This window comes from Apteryx mantelli, chromosome 7 (assembly GCF_036417845.1).
Source record: "Apteryx mantelli isolate bAptMan1 chromosome 7, bAptMan1.hap1, whole genome shotgun sequence".
NCBI lineage: Eukaryota > Metazoa > Chordata > Aves > Apterygiformes > Apterygidae > Apteryx > Apteryx mantelli.
In genome coordinates, this window is record NC_089984.1 from 22,276,492 (window position 1) to 22,293,394 (window position 16,903).

The 16,903-nt window shown below is 46.0% G+C and overlaps 1 protein-coding gene across 2 annotated transcripts; it reads right to left on the reverse strand.

The window, feature by feature from the left end:
* Positions 1–14,822, reverse strand: CUEDC2 (CUE domain containing 2). 2 transcript variants are annotated; one of them, XM_067299978.1, is made up of 9 exons: positions 14,739–14,822; positions 7,126–7,217; positions 6,099–6,242; positions 5,717–5,778; positions 4,132–4,265; positions 2,865–3,035; positions 2,447–2,508; positions 713–773; positions 1–322 (listed from the first exon to the last, which is right to left on the reverse strand). In XM_067299978.1, the coding sequence occupies exons 2-9, from the start codon at positions 7,197–7,199 to the stop codon at positions 176–178; spliced, it is 855 nt and encodes a 284-aa protein (XP_067156079.1). In that variant the 5' UTR covers positions 7,200–7,217; positions 14,739–14,822; the 3' UTR covers positions 1–175. The 2 variants fall into 2 exon arrangements, with proteins under 2 accessions (XP_067156079.1, XP_013814299.2); XM_013958845.2 differs by lacking the exon at positions 14,739–14,822 and adding an exon at positions 7,350–7,375.
* Positions 14,823–16,903: the final 2,081 nt, after the last annotated feature.

Here is a 16,903-nt window from a genome sequence, read left to right on the forward strand (position 1 = left end):
AGGCTCCTCCTTATCAGCCGGGTTAGTTGGGGAAGCTGAAAGCAGTGTCCTGGCTCCCAGGCTAGTTCCAGTTAGTGGGGGGTGGAAGAGTCCCCTCTCATCACTAGTGCCACGTGTCCATCCTTCTATGCCTGAGCCAGGGAGGTGGAGGCTGAAGAGCAGGAGAGACTGGCTGTCAGTGGAACTTGTACTTCCTGGCTGGTTTGAGGCTGATGTAAGTCCTCTTCATCTCCTCGCTCTCTGGCTTCTTTATGTCTTTGTACCTCTCTCCCTTTGTACTCACCACCTGGTTATCGATATAGCGGATCAGCTTCTTGGGAGCCTGGAGAAGAAAGACATTGGCACTAAGTGGACAGCCATACTGCTGGGGAAGGGGAAGGGCCAAGCACAAGCAGGGCATGCCCTGGGGTGGCCAGCCAGACTGGGATGGGCTGAGTTACCCATCCTGTGTGCTGAGAGTCTAAGTCAAAAATGGGAGGGAAGTTGTCTGGTGGGGAGGGTGCAGGAGCCATGCTAGTCAGGAGTGGTTAAGTACTGACAGACCTTGCAGCACCTCTTAGCTAAACTAATCTTTCCTCTTTGCTGCCTAGTGGCCATGTGAATGTTCCTTCCTTGCAACTGCCCTTCTGCTTTTTGGGCTTGCAGTCAGCTTTTTAGACCTTGTAGCCAATGGACTTTCAAAATGCCGGTGAGCTGGGCCTGCTCTTCTCACCTCTTTTGGTGGAGCTGGCCGATGTGTTTTCTGATCTTCTGCACTATCCACCATCATGTATCTGAAACACAAGAAGCGTTTAGCAAATACTGCAACATGCATTGCCTAGAGCTGCTCAGAGCCTATGTCTTCTCTCCCCTGGATGGTTTGTGGCTGTGCAATGTGTACTACTTGCCTAGATTGCAGCTAGGACACTTAAGGTTTCCCTCTGTATGAAACAGGAAAGAAGTGTGCTATCCTTCTGGTAAGAATCCAGAAGGATTCTCCTGGAGTAGCATCCATGGATGTTAGTGAATGGTATCAAAAATGCTGAGACAATGTAGATAGCCCCTGTTGAATGAAGAGAAGTGTTGAGGTCTAGTCTGGTATTTGGGCAGCTCTGCTCCTTTTCAGCCTGAGTGATGGCAGCTGAAGGAGACAAAGGTAAGATCCACACTGCACAGGGCTGAGCTGGCTGCTTCTGCCCAAAGGAGATGGTGTGCCTTTAAAACTCCATGTCCTAACTGACTAGGAAATGGGTTTGAGCTGGAAGCAACTTCATAAAAGCATCACCTCATTCCATATGTGACTGACACACCAGGGCCCAAATATTTGCTTGCTGTACTGCTGAGTTACTGCTCTTGAGACTTTGGAGCTGGTTTAATAGGGGGACAGTGCAACTGACTGTGACTTTTTCCTCAGTAATTAATATAGTTGCTCCTGTATATATTCAACTATGATGATCTGCTCTCTGTACCTGTGCTTGAGTGATGTTTAAAGCACAGGATGTTGCCAAAATGTCATTAAAGTGAAGTTCCCAGAAACATAACTGGCAGGTGGTACTTTTTGTTCTGTTATGTGCTCCTCTGAAACAAGCCTGCACATAAGACAGGCAAGAACAGGAATTGTTAATTCAGTTTGCCATTCTGCCTTGTTTTATCTTCCCTAGACCATCAGCTGTTTTTTTTCTGTCACTGGGGAGGATGTAAAGTGGTGGAAAAGACACAGCTGGATAGACATGTGGAGTCTGCATGCCCACAGGAGGACACTCATGAAAGCTGAGATCTTAAAGCAGATAGATTAAACCCCAGTATGTGTTCTCCTACTGAGAATTAAAGTGCTTTTGGAAGTGAATAAAGCTAAACCAATCTAAAGCCATTTTCATTCCCAGGAAGTCTATAGGGGGATTTCAGAGAGGATTCTTTAAAAACACTGAATTCACACCTTCAGTGACTGAGATTTAATCTTCGCAGTGTTGCTGTACAGACAGTCCCTTAAAGAAATCTTTAGCCTTCTTTGGTCTCCAAGGACTGAGATATGAATGAGCTGCTGTAATTCCACAAGTCACCATGTGTTACCTGAGCTGCAGCATGATGTTTGTGCCTTGAACTTTTAACTGGGACCTCAGCTGACAATACTGTGACTTACTGTACATCTGTAGCAGGTTGAAGTCTCACAAACAGCCAGTTGCTGTGCCCCAGCTGATGCAGGTAACTTGCTTGTATACCAGAGCCCTAAAAGAAGCAGGGAAGTCCAAACCTGTTTTCCCACCCACTGATTATATTTATGCTCAGAAATGTTTCAGCTATACCCAAATTGGCTTCATGGCATCTTTTCTAAGCTTCATGTAGTCCAAGCTCTTTATAGATAACACTGTCATTCTGACTTTGGTCATCTGCCCTGACCTGCTGCATCTTCTTTTATTGCAAATAATAGAATAAGTCTACAAGGGAATCCTTGCTGCCAGATACTTACTTCTGCAAGATAACCTGTTTTAATTCCTCGTGATTGGGTGTTCTGCGGGACCGTGCCAGTTCCTGGAAGGAGACAAAGCAGGTGTGTGAGTAGCAAAACACTTGCGGTGTACAGCTCCCCCTGCTAGCTCAGCTGAATCCAGTTGCTGATGCAGCATTGCCAACCCATGTGGGAAAGTGGATGCCAGACATGCAGCTTCTCTGGGGTGCTGGCTTGGCTGTGGGCACAGCCTGTCCTCCAGAGAGCCAGGAGAGGGAGAGGGGGTGGTGTTTTGCGTGATCTTCCTGGCTCATTGCTGGGAGAGTGGAAAGTTCCCACAGTCAAAGTTTCAGCTTGCAGTAAACAGCTGGCATACACATATGTATCTGAGCACTGCGCCGCTCTTTGGCCTGGTGCCATCTAGTTCAGAGTACGATACCTTCATGCTCACGCCTGCTGTGACGATTTCCACCTTCTCCTCCACAATTAATTGCACTGCCTCCTCCAAGTTCCCCAAGGCCATGGACAGTGCCTTCTCCGCCTGGCCCACGGTACAGGCAGGGAACATCTCTAGTAGCAGCTCCACCCCATCCTTCAAGTCACCGTCTTCCTAGTTAGAGTAAGAGAAGCATGGGCTAAGCTGGGGATGTAGAGGGGAGATGGTTATTGAAAAGGGTCCCTCTGGTTTTGCATTAAGTCAGGAAATTCACCTTCATTCTTACTTAGCTGAAAGCTGTCACTCCTTACAAGTGTAACTAAATCCCCTTCCTGAAGCTGCTATGGGACTGATCTTTGGCAGGACAAAACACTGTTCTTCCTTAATCTCTTTCCCCCTGTATTTCCTTAAGGTAGGACTTCTGTGGGCTGGCTCATCTGTGTGGCCCTGCTTTCCCAGGAGCGAATGTTCTGGGCACTGTGGTGCCAATGCTCGATTTTCCCCTCCCTGTAAAGTTATACATGCTTTGATCAGGAAAGGAAGGAGTGGCTAGGCACAGTGCCCTATGGCTATATCAGAAGGCAACAGTCCCTCCTGGCAGAGCAGGAAGAAATCCACACTGGAGAAACAGCAAGCAGAGCTTGGGAGGAGGAGATGGGGGTCTGGCAGGTGTAGCAATGCCTGTAGCGCAGGTCATGCTGAATGGTGCTACAAGATCAGGACTGCTGTGTCAATGACTCAGTGCTCTGTGGCTCAAGAAATACATAGCATGGAGGCTGCTTGATGGTGGGACTTGAGTCTCCAGGACTGACACCTAAATGTGCCTAGTTCTTGTGCAGGCTGCAGCTTGATAGCTGGGGAGAGAAATGGTGTGATCCAGCTCAAACTGTAAAGCAAGCCTGGGGGAACATGGTGCAAGCACGGTGAAGCCTGGCTAGGGCTGCAGAGGCATCCCTACTGCACTGCTGTTGGATCTCTGAGGGCACTGGGACAGGCTCTCATTAGCCCCCAGCCACTACCTCAGTGGCTTGGAAGGATGAGCCAATGATGGCTCATACTCTTCTGGCAACAGATAATTTTCTTTTTCCAGTTAGTGACACAGACCTGTTGAGGCCACGTAATGGAGGAGATCACAGACACCAGTGAAATTGTGTCACAGCCTATGCTGTGATACCTTTCAGAGCCAGAAAATGCCCTTAGGAGATGCTGGTAACCTGGTGCTGGGTGACCCTGCCCCCAGTGCTTCTGCTCCTCTGTGGGGTGGTCGTACCTGGGCCTCAGCTCCCTCTGTCAAAGTGCGCAGACGTTTTCCGTTGCAGGCTCCCGTTGCAGGCTCCTGTCCCTGGGTCAGGTCTTCAGAAGTTGCTTCACTCCTGCCCTCCACAGCCTTTTGGCCAGGTTTCTCTTAAAGACACAGTGATATCTATTGAGGAACAGCCCCACAAATGCAAGAGCTCTGGGCTTTCTGTTAGTATGAAATTGCTAGTGTGTCCTGTACCCTTTTGATTTGAAAAAATATCATCCATTCCGTTGTACCCTTCTTAAGTGACAAGAGGGGAAAGCAGTACTGCTCCTCCTGCCTTTGGTAGGGACAGCTGCAGCTCTAATTACACTGACCTGCAGGAAGGCAGAACTGACACATGCTGGAGTGCCTCAGCTCTGCATTTCCAGGCCTTACCAGGGGCTGCTTCTGAATACAATTCTAGCTGTGAATTCTCTGGGCTTCTAATGTTTGGTTGTGGATACTTAAGGCATTTTTTTTGTCATGTTTTTAAGAATTCCCTGCTGTTCTCTCTAACTGTGAACCAGGTGTGGCTTTGATTTTAAATTTGGGAATACACAGTGGTGGTTCTTGTGCTGTGTGAGACAAAGCACATCCTGTGATCAGGTTACTCTGATTCATCTCTGATACGGGTTCTTTTTGTGTCACTCTAAGAAGAATCATTTCACCTCTGTTTTGTCACCTGTAAACTGAGATGATGCTGTCCTTCCACACACAAGCTATATCAGGATCCTCAAAGGGTAGGATGGAGGGGACCAGAGCAGTAGGTTTTGTTAAGTACAGGAAAGTAATAAGCAGGATAAAAGACAGGACTCTGTTCTACACTACTCCTGATAGGAAAGCAGTGATGTTGCCAGATGAGCAAAACCCAGACTAGTATGCCCTGAAAGGTTTCATGCCCAGGCACTTGACCTATCTGTTCTCTGGTGGGAAGTAGCTTTTGAAGCTGGTTAATGTAGCAGTTCAGCTGATCTGTGAACACTGAGGCTAGAAAGGACCACTAGGATGGTACAGTCTTCTGCAGTCCTGCATACCCCACCAGTGATTCTGCATCAATACCAGGATTCATGGGTGAACAGGAAGTGAGTTTTGAGGATGCCTGAAGTCTACAAGTGATACAAATCATCAGCTGGATTCTCTGTTTGATGATGCACCTGACACAGGCTGCCCATATGGCCTTAGGCATATGGCTACAGAGACAGGCACAAATCCCCACCTTCAGAAATAACCTACTGAACTTTGACCAGCAGCCCCGTACCTGCCATTTCTTCTTCAGTACTCTGGATCTGCTCTGAGAGGTGGTTGGAGATCTGGTCAAGTGTATTTTACCCTCCCTCCCCACCCTGTATGTCTTGGACAGTATTCCATGTGATGTAAACCTCCCATGTGTGGATCTCAAAAACCAGACTGAACAGTATAAAAGAACTGTCAATCAATTCAGGCTACCCTATGAGATCCTAAACGTTGCAAACAAGATTGTGTTTTATTCTGTGACATTCCTCAACCCCAAACACTAAGACTGAAAGCAGGTGCAGAATATACTTCTTGTGCTGAAATTCCCTGTGTAACTCACCTTTGTTGCGAGCTTCACCAAGCCTTTCTGAGAGAGAGAACATCATTTCGCAAACATCCCCACTGCAAGAGACAGAAACTGTGTAATTAGTGAGGAACACAAGCACTAGCCCATCCTACTTGGCTACCTCTTTCTAGAAAGACAGGGCTTGTTGTGAAGCCCAGTGTCACAGACTGGCATTTCAGATGGCCCAGGACCTACTTGCAAACTATAGTGGGATTAGCATTTGTGTATCCAGGCAAAGTCTGACTTAAACAGAACGGCACAGGTTCAGTACTAATACATCCTGATCTGGCTGTAAGAAAGAGTTTATGGTATTGAGGCACTTGGGTCTAGGTCCCAAAGCATGGCATGCACATACCAAACAGTCACATTCACACACCTGTGGATTTCTGCAAAACCAGGAATATATGCCTCCATCATTTCCACAAAGGTGTCCATGTCAAAGTTCTCTTCAGAGGACTCTGGTGAGCCCAGCTCTTCCAGGACACCCGTGATGTAGGAGAAAAAAACATCATCCATTCCACTGGAGACAGAGAGAACACAGGACATGGAAGCAGGGTCAACAGGCCCATTTTCCCTCTCTCTCTCTCTCTCTCTCTCTCCACCCCCTCCTCCCTCTAACCTTGTGTCTTTCTAAATAGAGCAGCAGAAGGACCTTTGTGGCCTGTCTCTTATCTTATGCACAGATCTCAGTAGGAAAGCCAGGTAGCAGGTAGTCAGTGGTTGAGTGGGAAACGTTTAGGGATAATACAGGATACTGCAGAAAATACTGCATGCCATCCTGTTCCTGGGCAGCACTGAAGGAATGCCCCAGCATGTGGCCAGAGGCTGTGCTACTTGTAGGTACTTCAGCTGAGCTGAAATATTGCAAGTGCTCAAACTTTGACTTTTCAATGTTGACTGGTGTTTCGGGTGATCTAATTATACTCTTGTCAACTTGCAATTTCTATGGGATGCAGCATTCTCTTCTTGCTGTCCCACACTTGTGTCACTGCTGCCACCAGCTGCAAAAACAGCTGCTGTGTTCCAACCTCAAGGTGGCTGTATTTCTGCCTGCAGGCAGAGTTTGCAATAGGGAGAGCCCTGGTGTAGCACTGTGCTGTTCACAAAGCCTTTTGGGAACACTGTGGAATGAAGCGAATTCCATATTCTAATGCATACTATTAGACAGGAAATTAATAATCTTGGTTATCAAAGAAATGACATGCTAAATCGTAATGCTAAATGATGGTTGCTCAAGCATTCACACTGGACCAGGTGTATCCTGAATCAGATTTAAGGAAAAGCAACACAAAAGATAGGAAAGTTACAATGCTCCACTTGGAGCTCAGCATAATGTGCAGAGGGGCAATTAATACAGAATTAAAGCTCAAATGATGATCTTAGATGTTCCTATCTAGACATACCTGAGGTCTGCAGCAGGGATGTGGGACTGGATGAAGCGTGTCAGTGTCTCTCGAATGATTCTCTCAAGTGCCATATCTCTTTAAACCTTTTTCTTTAAAAAATAAGGGGAAAAAGAAAACTCCATGTAATTTCAAAGGCAAGAACTCGATCAAAAGATCAACATGATCAAAAGGTATGCATGGTATAGGCAAAAGTATGCTTCCCATCAGAACAATTCACGAACCCCTCCAACGTGACATGCCATCCCTGGGTAAAAGCAGTCAAAGATATCTGCAAAAAGTAGCAGTATGAGGAAATACCAGCCCAAAGCAACTCAGTCTCTTGGGTCTCTCCTGCTCGTGTTGACACTGACAGTACGCAGCTGTACTATACATGTAACCCCCCCTCCCCTGAGTAGCATAAACTAAAGCTGGAAATGCAGATGTGTCCAGCTGCAGGACCTCAGAGACACCTCCTGAGCTGGAATGCTGTGCTGCCCGGCAAGCAAGTGTTGGGTAGTGGGTTTGCTTGCTCACTGCAGAAAGGGGTGGACCTTCCAGCTAAGAGCATTTGCGGTGATGCCTGCACTCAAAAACGATGGGGAGGAAGGGTAATGCCTCTTGGAGAAAAGACAACCTAGAGTGGATTTCACAGGAAAATACCAAGCAGGGCACAGACAACTAGTCTGCCAGCCAAAATATCAAAGGTCTCCAGGTCAGGCACAGACTGCCAGTGGAATCCTGCCCAAACAGGAGCCCATTGTTGTGCTTGGTAAATGAGCCATTCTGCAGCTGCAACAAGGGGCGCTTGATAACCCAAAACTCTCAGGGGAGTGCTAAGAATCACAGACCTCCTACACAAGCAATGGCAGAATGGGGCTGCCCACAGCCCTTGTTCAGCTATCATTACCAGGCCTGGACTGAACCTGGTGGAGAAAAGCCACTCCTTAACTATTTCTTCCCCCTTGGGCCTATAAAGCTGCTGGGTGAACAAACTCTCAGTATAAGCCCTGAGTTCTTCCTGAGAAAGAAAATTAGCCCTGCATCTACAGGAACTGACATGCTCATCGTCTATAGAGCTTACATCATGCTCCCAACTGTACAACTCCCTGACTTCATGTGGAGCAGTCTTGTGGGCTGCTGAGAAATGAGTCCCATGGGCATCAAGAAGGTTCAGGATTTCCTCGGATGACACTTCCATAGCTAGCAAGATATAAGCAGAACCACTCCAATCACATTCAACGCAGCTCTTAAGGGGCCTAGAAACAACCAAAGCCCAACAGCCTGCCAGCAGATGTATCTTAGAGTCCATTAAACCCTGCACTGCATTGGCTACCATCTCAAGTCCATAGCAACATGCCTGCACTCCTCTGTTTGTGGCTGGCCAGAGGAGCACACCCAGGTCAGCCAGACCTGCCTCTGGCTATGGTCATATTGAGGCTCCAGTGATTTGGTTCTTGATATGGAAGGAAAAAGCTGCGACAAAGGCTTATGTGAAAGTGCTCTGCTGGGTCTATGGCATCACACATTGCTTCTTGCTACAACGATTCCCCACGTAATAAGCCCACTCTGTGCTCTTCTACTCTTCAGGGCTTTGAAAAGATACAGATTTAGCTACCTGAAGGACCATCTCTTCCCGTATCTCTATGTCAGGACCGCTCCCTTGAGGCAGGGAGAAAAATGAGCAAAGACCATCACAACAGCTGGCCACAAAAAGTGAAACATGCTGACAGAAGAACTACTCCAGTTTTAACCATGATCGGAGCTAAATGCAAAAGCTGCCTAATCACCTAAACTCTCCTGCAGCTATGTATTAATATCGACCCTTCCACTCATCTAGATCCAGTAACTAAAGAAGAAAACAAGAACAATCAGTTATCAACGCTGTACTACTAGATGACCAACAGACGTATTCAACCACAGCACCTCTGCAACAACAGCCAGGAGAAGGCAACGTCAGACAAGGCTATTTGTTTGCTGTTTCCCTTTTAAGCTAAAAAGTTTCTTTACCTCCTGTAATTTGAATGAGGAAATTCGCATTTCACAGCATTAGAGGAAACCAACAGACTAAACACTCTTAAGTAGAAGCTCTTCATGCAAAAACCAAACCTCCAAGTGAACTCCTGACCACTGTGCTGCTGCTTTTGTTTTTCAACCTCATGAGGATCCTTTGTTGGCATTTTTCTCACTTTTGCAGATGTCATGGCCTGCAAGTGTGAAAGCTGGCAGTAAAAATCACCACGTGTAAAAATACCTTCCAGCTGCCTGTTTGTTGTTTGTGTGTGTTTTAAATGAGTCATACCTCTAGCAGTGTGACCTTTGTCATCTTTGCAACATATGCAGAAAAAGGTGAGCTTCCATTTCAGTCATCGGAAAGCCAGTGATAAGATTCTGACTCTCACTGTTTTCCCACACTTTAAGCTTCTGTGAATGCTGGCTACCACCAACCCCCCTGAACTTGCAGTTTCAGACGAAAAGTTATTTTCTTTTTACAGAAATTAGGGATGGAAGATCAAACCATAGCAGTCAAAATGTTCTTTCTACAGTCACTACTATCCAGATGAATGCTTATTTCCTTCTTACTCAGAGTCTTCATGATATCCTGGGAACTGGAAATCTACAAGATTTTCTCTGTTTCCCTGAAGCAGGCCAATATTCTGGGAGAGATAACTATATAATAACCAGTAACATTGCCTGACAACCCAATTAACTGAACAACAGAGCACCACGTCAAAGGCACTTTTGTGAGCACCATAAATTAGCTGCTAGTAATTTATTCTTATCAATAGAACAGGCAAAGTCACTCATCTCCTTAAGCAAAGACACTTGCAGGCAAGTCAGACTGGGACAAAAGAAATATAGGAAAAAAATAAATCGGCAACAGAAGTATTGTAGCTATGGCCAGTTACTAAACTGCTCATTTCCAATCTACTTCCCCAACCTCTAACAACCACAAGGAATCCTGGTTTGAAATGATTTCAAACATTTTCCCACAGAGTTACCATACTGGTATCTGAACAAAAGCTATTTCCTAGTGTCTGTGAGTGGAAAGAAAGCACTAGGTTTTATTCATTGGGTATAAATTCTCTCTGGCACCTCACACAAATACATCCATCAGCACACCCAGATTTAAGGCTTACACCCAGGGAAGCCAAGCCGCCACCTTTAGTCTACCTTTGAAGAAAAGAAACCCTTTAATGACAAAAGCACAATCTTACAATAAAGAATAGAAAGAGGCTAGCTGATCTGGTATGTCTTCATGGGTCAGCCATTGCCTTTGTACCTGGAGAACCCATCTGTGGTCCTGTAAGACCACTCCTGCAAGACCGCAGGTGCCAAGCCTTCTGAGAGACAAATACACCTGCACTCCATCAGCTATTGCCACGCAGGAAAGATTTTATCCCTTGGTGAACAGCCTGTTCTTACAAAACTTTATATGTCACAGATCTGCAATGCCTAATAGGATTGGCTGAGTGAGGCCTGCGGAAAAGAAGTCCTGAAGGCACACCGGCCTTTCAGATTTGGTGGGTATTTTCTTGAAATAGAGCTGATTAAAAACCTATGCACAAACATTTTAAAATGGATCCTTCAAGGAACAAACTGATGTTGCTGCATGTTCTTTGCACAAACCCAAGTTTAGAATTCCACAGCTCATGACATCAAAACACATCATGTATTATACCTTCAAAAGCCACATTTTTTCCAGGTGTGACACGCAATAGTTAAGGGAGAGATTTACTAGAAGGGCTTATCCTTTGTGCACAGTTTTGTGGAGACGTGATTTATAATGCACTGAATGATCTAAAACTCGGAGGCAGAAAAAATTGCTTTCCCCAGAGCACAATTGTATTGAAAAGGTGCTATCATTGTTTTAAACTTCCAGTCGTAATTTCAGTGCGGATATTAAGATCACTTTGGTAGCTGTCAGCTGATTCAACCCTGTCTATGAAAGTCCTTCTGTATTTCTAGTCATTATAAGCGGGGAATCTGTTTAGCGTTCTGCACAGAATATAACTTTATTTTTCTTAAACATATAGTGAAGACATGTTATTCCTGTTGTTCTGTTCTCAGTTAGAGTCTTAAAGCTTTGCACTGTCAGAACAGGACACCTTCAACCATTGGAAATCCTTGTAATTTTTTAGACAGTCTTAAAACACTGGAGTTTATCGTTAGAGTCACCAGTGGAGCACTATAAAACATCTTATTAAGACAGGCTTGGTTTGAAACAACAGGAGCATTTAGCTGATTCACATAACATTTCCTGGCATTCTTATTTCCTCACTTCAGGCAGAGAGGAGTGGTATCAGTTCTCAAAATATGACTGAAAATTATTAATTTTCTGTACGGGATACTTTGGCCAGCAGCTCAATAGACTGTAACATCCTACTGTCTGTCCTGAGTGTCTGGTAATCTCCATCTCCCTTGCATTTTCCCTCTTATTATGTTAATATCAAATTTGCTTTTTGCAAAACAACTGCAGAACACCACCACCCTGTAATACAGTTACCCTTGCAGTGTCTGAAATACCTGCCCATTCCGTATTCCAGAAACGCTGGCTTCTTTTTGTACAAGGCATATGATTCTGCCTTTCTTTAAAATTAGGTGAAAATCTGACATGTTTGCGTATGGCTAGATCATTTCTGAAGGCTCTTTAAGCCCAATTTTCAGTAATCATTCTTAAACAGTCAACGTGATGGGATGGTGATGATTGATTGTGCCCTGGACTTTATATTAACAAGACAGACTTGAGGAGAGCAATTTAGGAAAAGTGTTTCTGAGCTAAGAGGAACTGTCATTCGGATGTATATCAACTTTTATGAGATCATAAATTTGCCTACCAATGAGTTGAGGTTTCTGTAAGTGGAAGGAGATGCATATTGTAGACTTTGGAAATATTCAGAACAGGTCAGAGAAACTTTTGGTAAAATTGATCTGGCTGTCTGGCAGAGGGATTGACTAAAATGCCTTTAGAAGGCTCTTTAAGCCCAAGTTTCAATAATTATTCTTAAATGGGTAAGTAATGGGACAGGGATGGTTCACTGTGCCCTCTCTGAGAGAGTACGGAGAATTTCTCATGCAGCAATGTGTCTGTGTGTGTGTGCTCGGGGAGGAGTGGCCCCCTGGGATATACGGAGCTCTCAGTTCACCCTGTGAAACACAACCTCAGAAGAATCTCTGCTATATAAACAATATATACCATGTATACTATATATAAAGTAATAGTCTGACCTGCAGGAGAGACAGAGAGCTCTAACTTTATTCCACTTCACCTACGGATGTCAGCAATAAGGTTCCTATAGCTTCTTTCCTCTGGAAGTACTTTCAAACCTCTTCTCATCTGCTTCCTAATTCAGTCTAACAAACTCACTTCCAAGACCAGCAGGAGAAAATAAGGAGCAAACTTGCTGCTTTGTGAAAGAGGACTGAAAAAAAAAAACCCCAAACCCCTGTCTCCAGCTGATGAAAGCAAAATGAGACTCAAACTGAGGGGAGGGGTTTGTGAAGATTATTCTGCCTACAGGCACTGAAGGAACAGCTGTGTTTTCTCTTTTTCTATCTGCTTGTATAGTTATTTATTCAAAAAGGAAGGTTTTCAATCGCTACTCTTTAGCTGAAATGCAACAACAGACACAAGTTTTTTCTCTGAAAGGAATTTTCACTACAAGTACCAAACTATTTTATTTTTGGAAACTTTGCTGACTTAAAAGAAAACTTTCCAGGGTGAATAACACCTTGCTTCTGTTTTTTGTTTTGGTTGCTAAAGAAGTCCCTGAAAGGACTTCTGTGGTGTGTTTGCTATAGAAGGGCAGGCTGAGTTCACTGTGCACATAGCACAATTAACCGCTTAATGCTATAACATTAAAATAAGGCTTTTGTTAATAACTTAGTCTCTTCCAATAGATTACCATAACACAAGATGCTAATGTCAACAGCCAGAATTTTCCCTCCCCTCTGAGAGCTATGCTGGATGCCTGCACTTCCCAAAGCTACTCAGCCAATATTTGCAGTCTAGGATTATAGCTCAAGATATGGTGCTCTGCTGACATTGGACCCTTACCTGAGAGGGAGTGTTGCCTGTATAAAGACTCAGCTCATGGGCAGTATTTGCAAATCACTTTGGTGACTCTAGTAGAATCAACAGCCTATGACTGCTTAGCCCAAGTCAAGAATTAGGGAGTCCTGTATGGGAAATAAAAGCAAAATGAGCTAGACAGGGAGCACAATAGACTCTTTCTTTGTATACTGGTGTCCTTATGCTGGCATTCATGTCACTTGTGACAGTTTTCCCTAATGCAAAGGGTACAACTTTGTCCTTCAGAATAAAAGGTACCATAAAAAAGGCTAACTTGAATGCCAGAATATCATACTTGTTAGCCTTAGAATTCACTGTCATGTTGGGATTTTTTTTTCAACATTTATAATTTCTGGAGTATGGCTTTAAAAGGCCCTTGAACATAATTAATGCATTCCAGAAGAATCTGTGGCATCATAACGACTGTGAAATAGAACTTGTTTCTGGTTGCTTTAATAAGATAGACAAGAAAACAAGTGTTGGATTTCCCTGTTGTTGCTGCTGCATGCTTTTGGCACATGGTCAAGGGCAAAGCATCAGAGACCCAAACAGGGTAAATGGCTGATATTTAATTTATCTTCAGCTATAATCCTAGACCTAAAATACTGGCTGAGTAACTTTGGGAAGTTATCTATTTCTACTGCCTCTATTTCCCCTTCTGTAACAAAAATGATAATACTCAGCTACTTAGCTCACAAGGCCTTGAGAGAATTTGGCAATACTAAGAAAGCACCTGAAACAAACTCTGTAAAAATGCTAAATACCATTTCAACATGATACATCTCTTGGAGCACTTCACTGCTTAAATGCCGTTTTCAAAAGTAATTTGCTTAAATAACAGATGTCTTTACACACTAGAGACAGCAATTATGTTTTTTCTGGCCCTAGTGATGGAATAATCCTAACTTTTGTACCGAGCAGCTTTACGACTTGTAAAAGCACACCTCCCTAACTGTCTTTGCAGCAACTAACAGGCTTGTTCCCTGGAAAGAACTAAGGCTCTTTACAAGCTTGCAGGTCAACCAATAAATCCCCAAATTATCAATCTTGCTATCGTTATGCATTTGGGAATTGAACAAAACTTCTGGATTTTTAAGCCTCCCACAGGCTCCCGTCCATGTTCCCAGAGCCATGCTCAAGAGCACAAGCCGAGAAGCCGGCACAGGAAGAGCAACGCAGCACGAAGGTGCAGGAGGCAGACGGCAAAGGGCCGCTTGTTTCCACTGGGCCGCACGCAGGTGTCTCGCCGGCGGCTGGGGGCAGCTGCCAAGACGCCCCAGGGCCCCCAGGGGCCGCCGCGGCAGCGGCTCCGCGCCGCCCGCTCGCAGGCCCCGAAAGCGCCGCCCGGGGCGGCGGCGGCGGCGGCAGGGCGGCCGGGCGCGGGCAGCCCGGCACCGTGCCCCGGGCTCCGCGCCGCCGCTCCGCTCGCCTACCGGGGCCCCGCAGCCCTCGGGCGCCCCGACGTCGGGGGCCCCGGCCCGCGCCCGGCTGCCGCCCCCCGCCGCGCTCCGGGCGCCCCGCGGAGGGGACGGCCGTTGGGGCCGTTGGCGGGAGGGGTCACCTGATCGCCCGCGCGTCCCCGCCGCGGCCTCGCTCTCTCCCGGCGCAGGTCCCGCGCAGCGCGGTTGAAAGCGTCACGTGGCTGCGCCCGCCGCCAGTCATAGAGGCAGGCGCGGGAGGGTAGAGCGGCCTCGTGCTGACGAGCTCCCGCGCCGCCATCTTGGTTGTGGGCAGGAGCTGTAAGGCGGCGCCTCGACCGTTGCTCTGGCGCCGCGCGCGTGAGGTGGCTGCGCCCGATCCGGCCTCGTCCCGTCACCGCCGCTCCCGGGCCCTCGCCGCAGGGGGGACGGTTGTGGTGCCCCCACGGGAGAGGAACCCGGGGCCGCGGAGGGGCGCTGCCGCTCCCCGCCAGGCGTGCGGTGCGCCTCGGGCGTCTGCCGCCGCCGCCGGAGAAGGCGGAGAGGAACGGGAAGGTGGCAAAAGTTGCTGGCGGTGAGGACAGCCAGGCGGTCAGGGGCACAGAGGCGCTCTGGTGCGCCCTGAGAACTGGGAGTGAATCAGTGAAACGCCACCGTAAAGACGAAGTGAAGTCTTGCTCCCTAGCAACCCAAGTGGCATGTTTACTGAGTGAAAACAGGGCATTTTGGAGCAAGGCTATCCAGGTATTGGGGATGTTTTTCCTTAGATACGAAGTTCTTGTCAGATGGAAGCAGCGATCCCCCGAGCTTCCATCTTTAGAAAAGGTGGAAACTGCATCAGAGTCTCCCGTCTCCACTTTTTTTTTTCCTGCTAAAAGCCTCACCGCTCCATCCTACATTTGCCAAATCTCTGCTTACTGCTTTCTTCTGACTTGATCTGGAGACTTGATGGACTGCTTTACATCAGGGGAGTTTCAGGCCCATTTAGAGAAGTTGCAGCAGAGCAGTGCTGAGGGACAGGATTGCTGCTTTGGCCTTGCTTGCTGCAGCCCCCGTTCCCCAGTAAGGTGAGCTGCACTTTCATTTGCTTGGTTTTGGCAAAGATACTAGATGCTTTCTGGAGCAAAAGCTTTGGCCATATCAGCTTGGGAGAAGTAATTCCCTGGTACCAGGTGCTTCTCCTTCATAAAAATTCTAAAGCAGCAAGGCGTAATTATTTTCCTACTCAGTAATATATTGCTAAATATATATCCTACTCCTCAGTAATATATTGCTAAATACCAAACAGATGAGTCTAATTCTGCCTTGGACTGTACCAGGAAAAATTCAGAGTAATGCCAGTTGGATACGGATCATTATTCCACACTCACTCCAGTGGTCATTAAGAGCAGAATCTGTTCCCATAGTTTCTTTCTGCTTATATACATTCCTCCCCTGATATTACATGAATATATTTAATTGTATGAATATTCAGTGTTTTTGAATTTTGCTCTTGACTGCTGTTTGCCACACTTATCCAATACGTTCACTGAAACTAATGAACCATGCAGTATTGTTTTTCCTGAGTTGTTCTGTGGTTTTATCTTAGTGTGGAAAATGAAGAGTCTGAAAATCCCCCATCAAATCTCAGATTTCTAGGACAGGTTTCAACTTGTTAGATCCCACTTGTATAAAGGGCATGCTGGAAACGCAGCTGCTTCTGGGGCAGGTATGAGGTGGAAATTGTATTACATCGCAGTGAAGTGGAAGGGGAGTTTTTGAAGAAAAAGAAGTAGCACATGTAAAGCCCCTAGAAATTAGCAGACTTTAAAGCTAGGAGAAACAATCATAGTTATCTTGTCTGACCTCATAACTTCCCTGAGTTATTTCTTGTTTGAACTAGAAAAGGCCTTCCCAAACTGATCTATGTCCAGGATAGCATATGAAGTTTTACCACCTTTTTCGTAGGTGGTCCATTGCACCTTGTTCAGTGGCAGAATTTAAGGACTCATTTGTTGTGTGTGTCACTCTGCTTTATAGTTTCCTTGACTTGCCTGGAAACCTCAAGACTCAGGAAAAATTTTGAGAGTTCTCAGGTGTCATGAATTCAGACAGTTCATAAACCTTTGCTTTAGATCATAGGTTTTAGAATGACAGCAGTCAGGACCTCTGTTTTTCTACATTGCAAATACTTAAAAAGTTGACTGTCAGTCTGGCTGGTAATCAGGTCAGTCTGTCCTGGGGCAAATGAAGGGAGGGGAAAACCACACTGGGCTTTGAAACAGATTTGAAAAAATCTAAAGTAAGTTAAAATGCCACTAAAATTCTC

Bases quoted from the DNA above. Each gene is read 5' to 3' on its own strand.
- CUEDC2 (XM_067299978.1), bottom strand. From the start codon at position 7,199: ATGGCACTTGAGAGAATCATTCGAGAGACACTGACACGCTTCATCCAG. The intron at 6,243-7,125 runs GTATGTCTAGAT...CTCTGTCTCCAG, and splicing joins ATCCCTGCTGCAGACCTCAG to TGGAATGGATGATGTTTTTT. The intron at 323-712 runs GTGAGAAGAGCA...TTTCTTCTCCAG, and splicing joins GGCCAGCTCCACCAAAAGAG to GCTCCCAAGAAGCTGATCCG.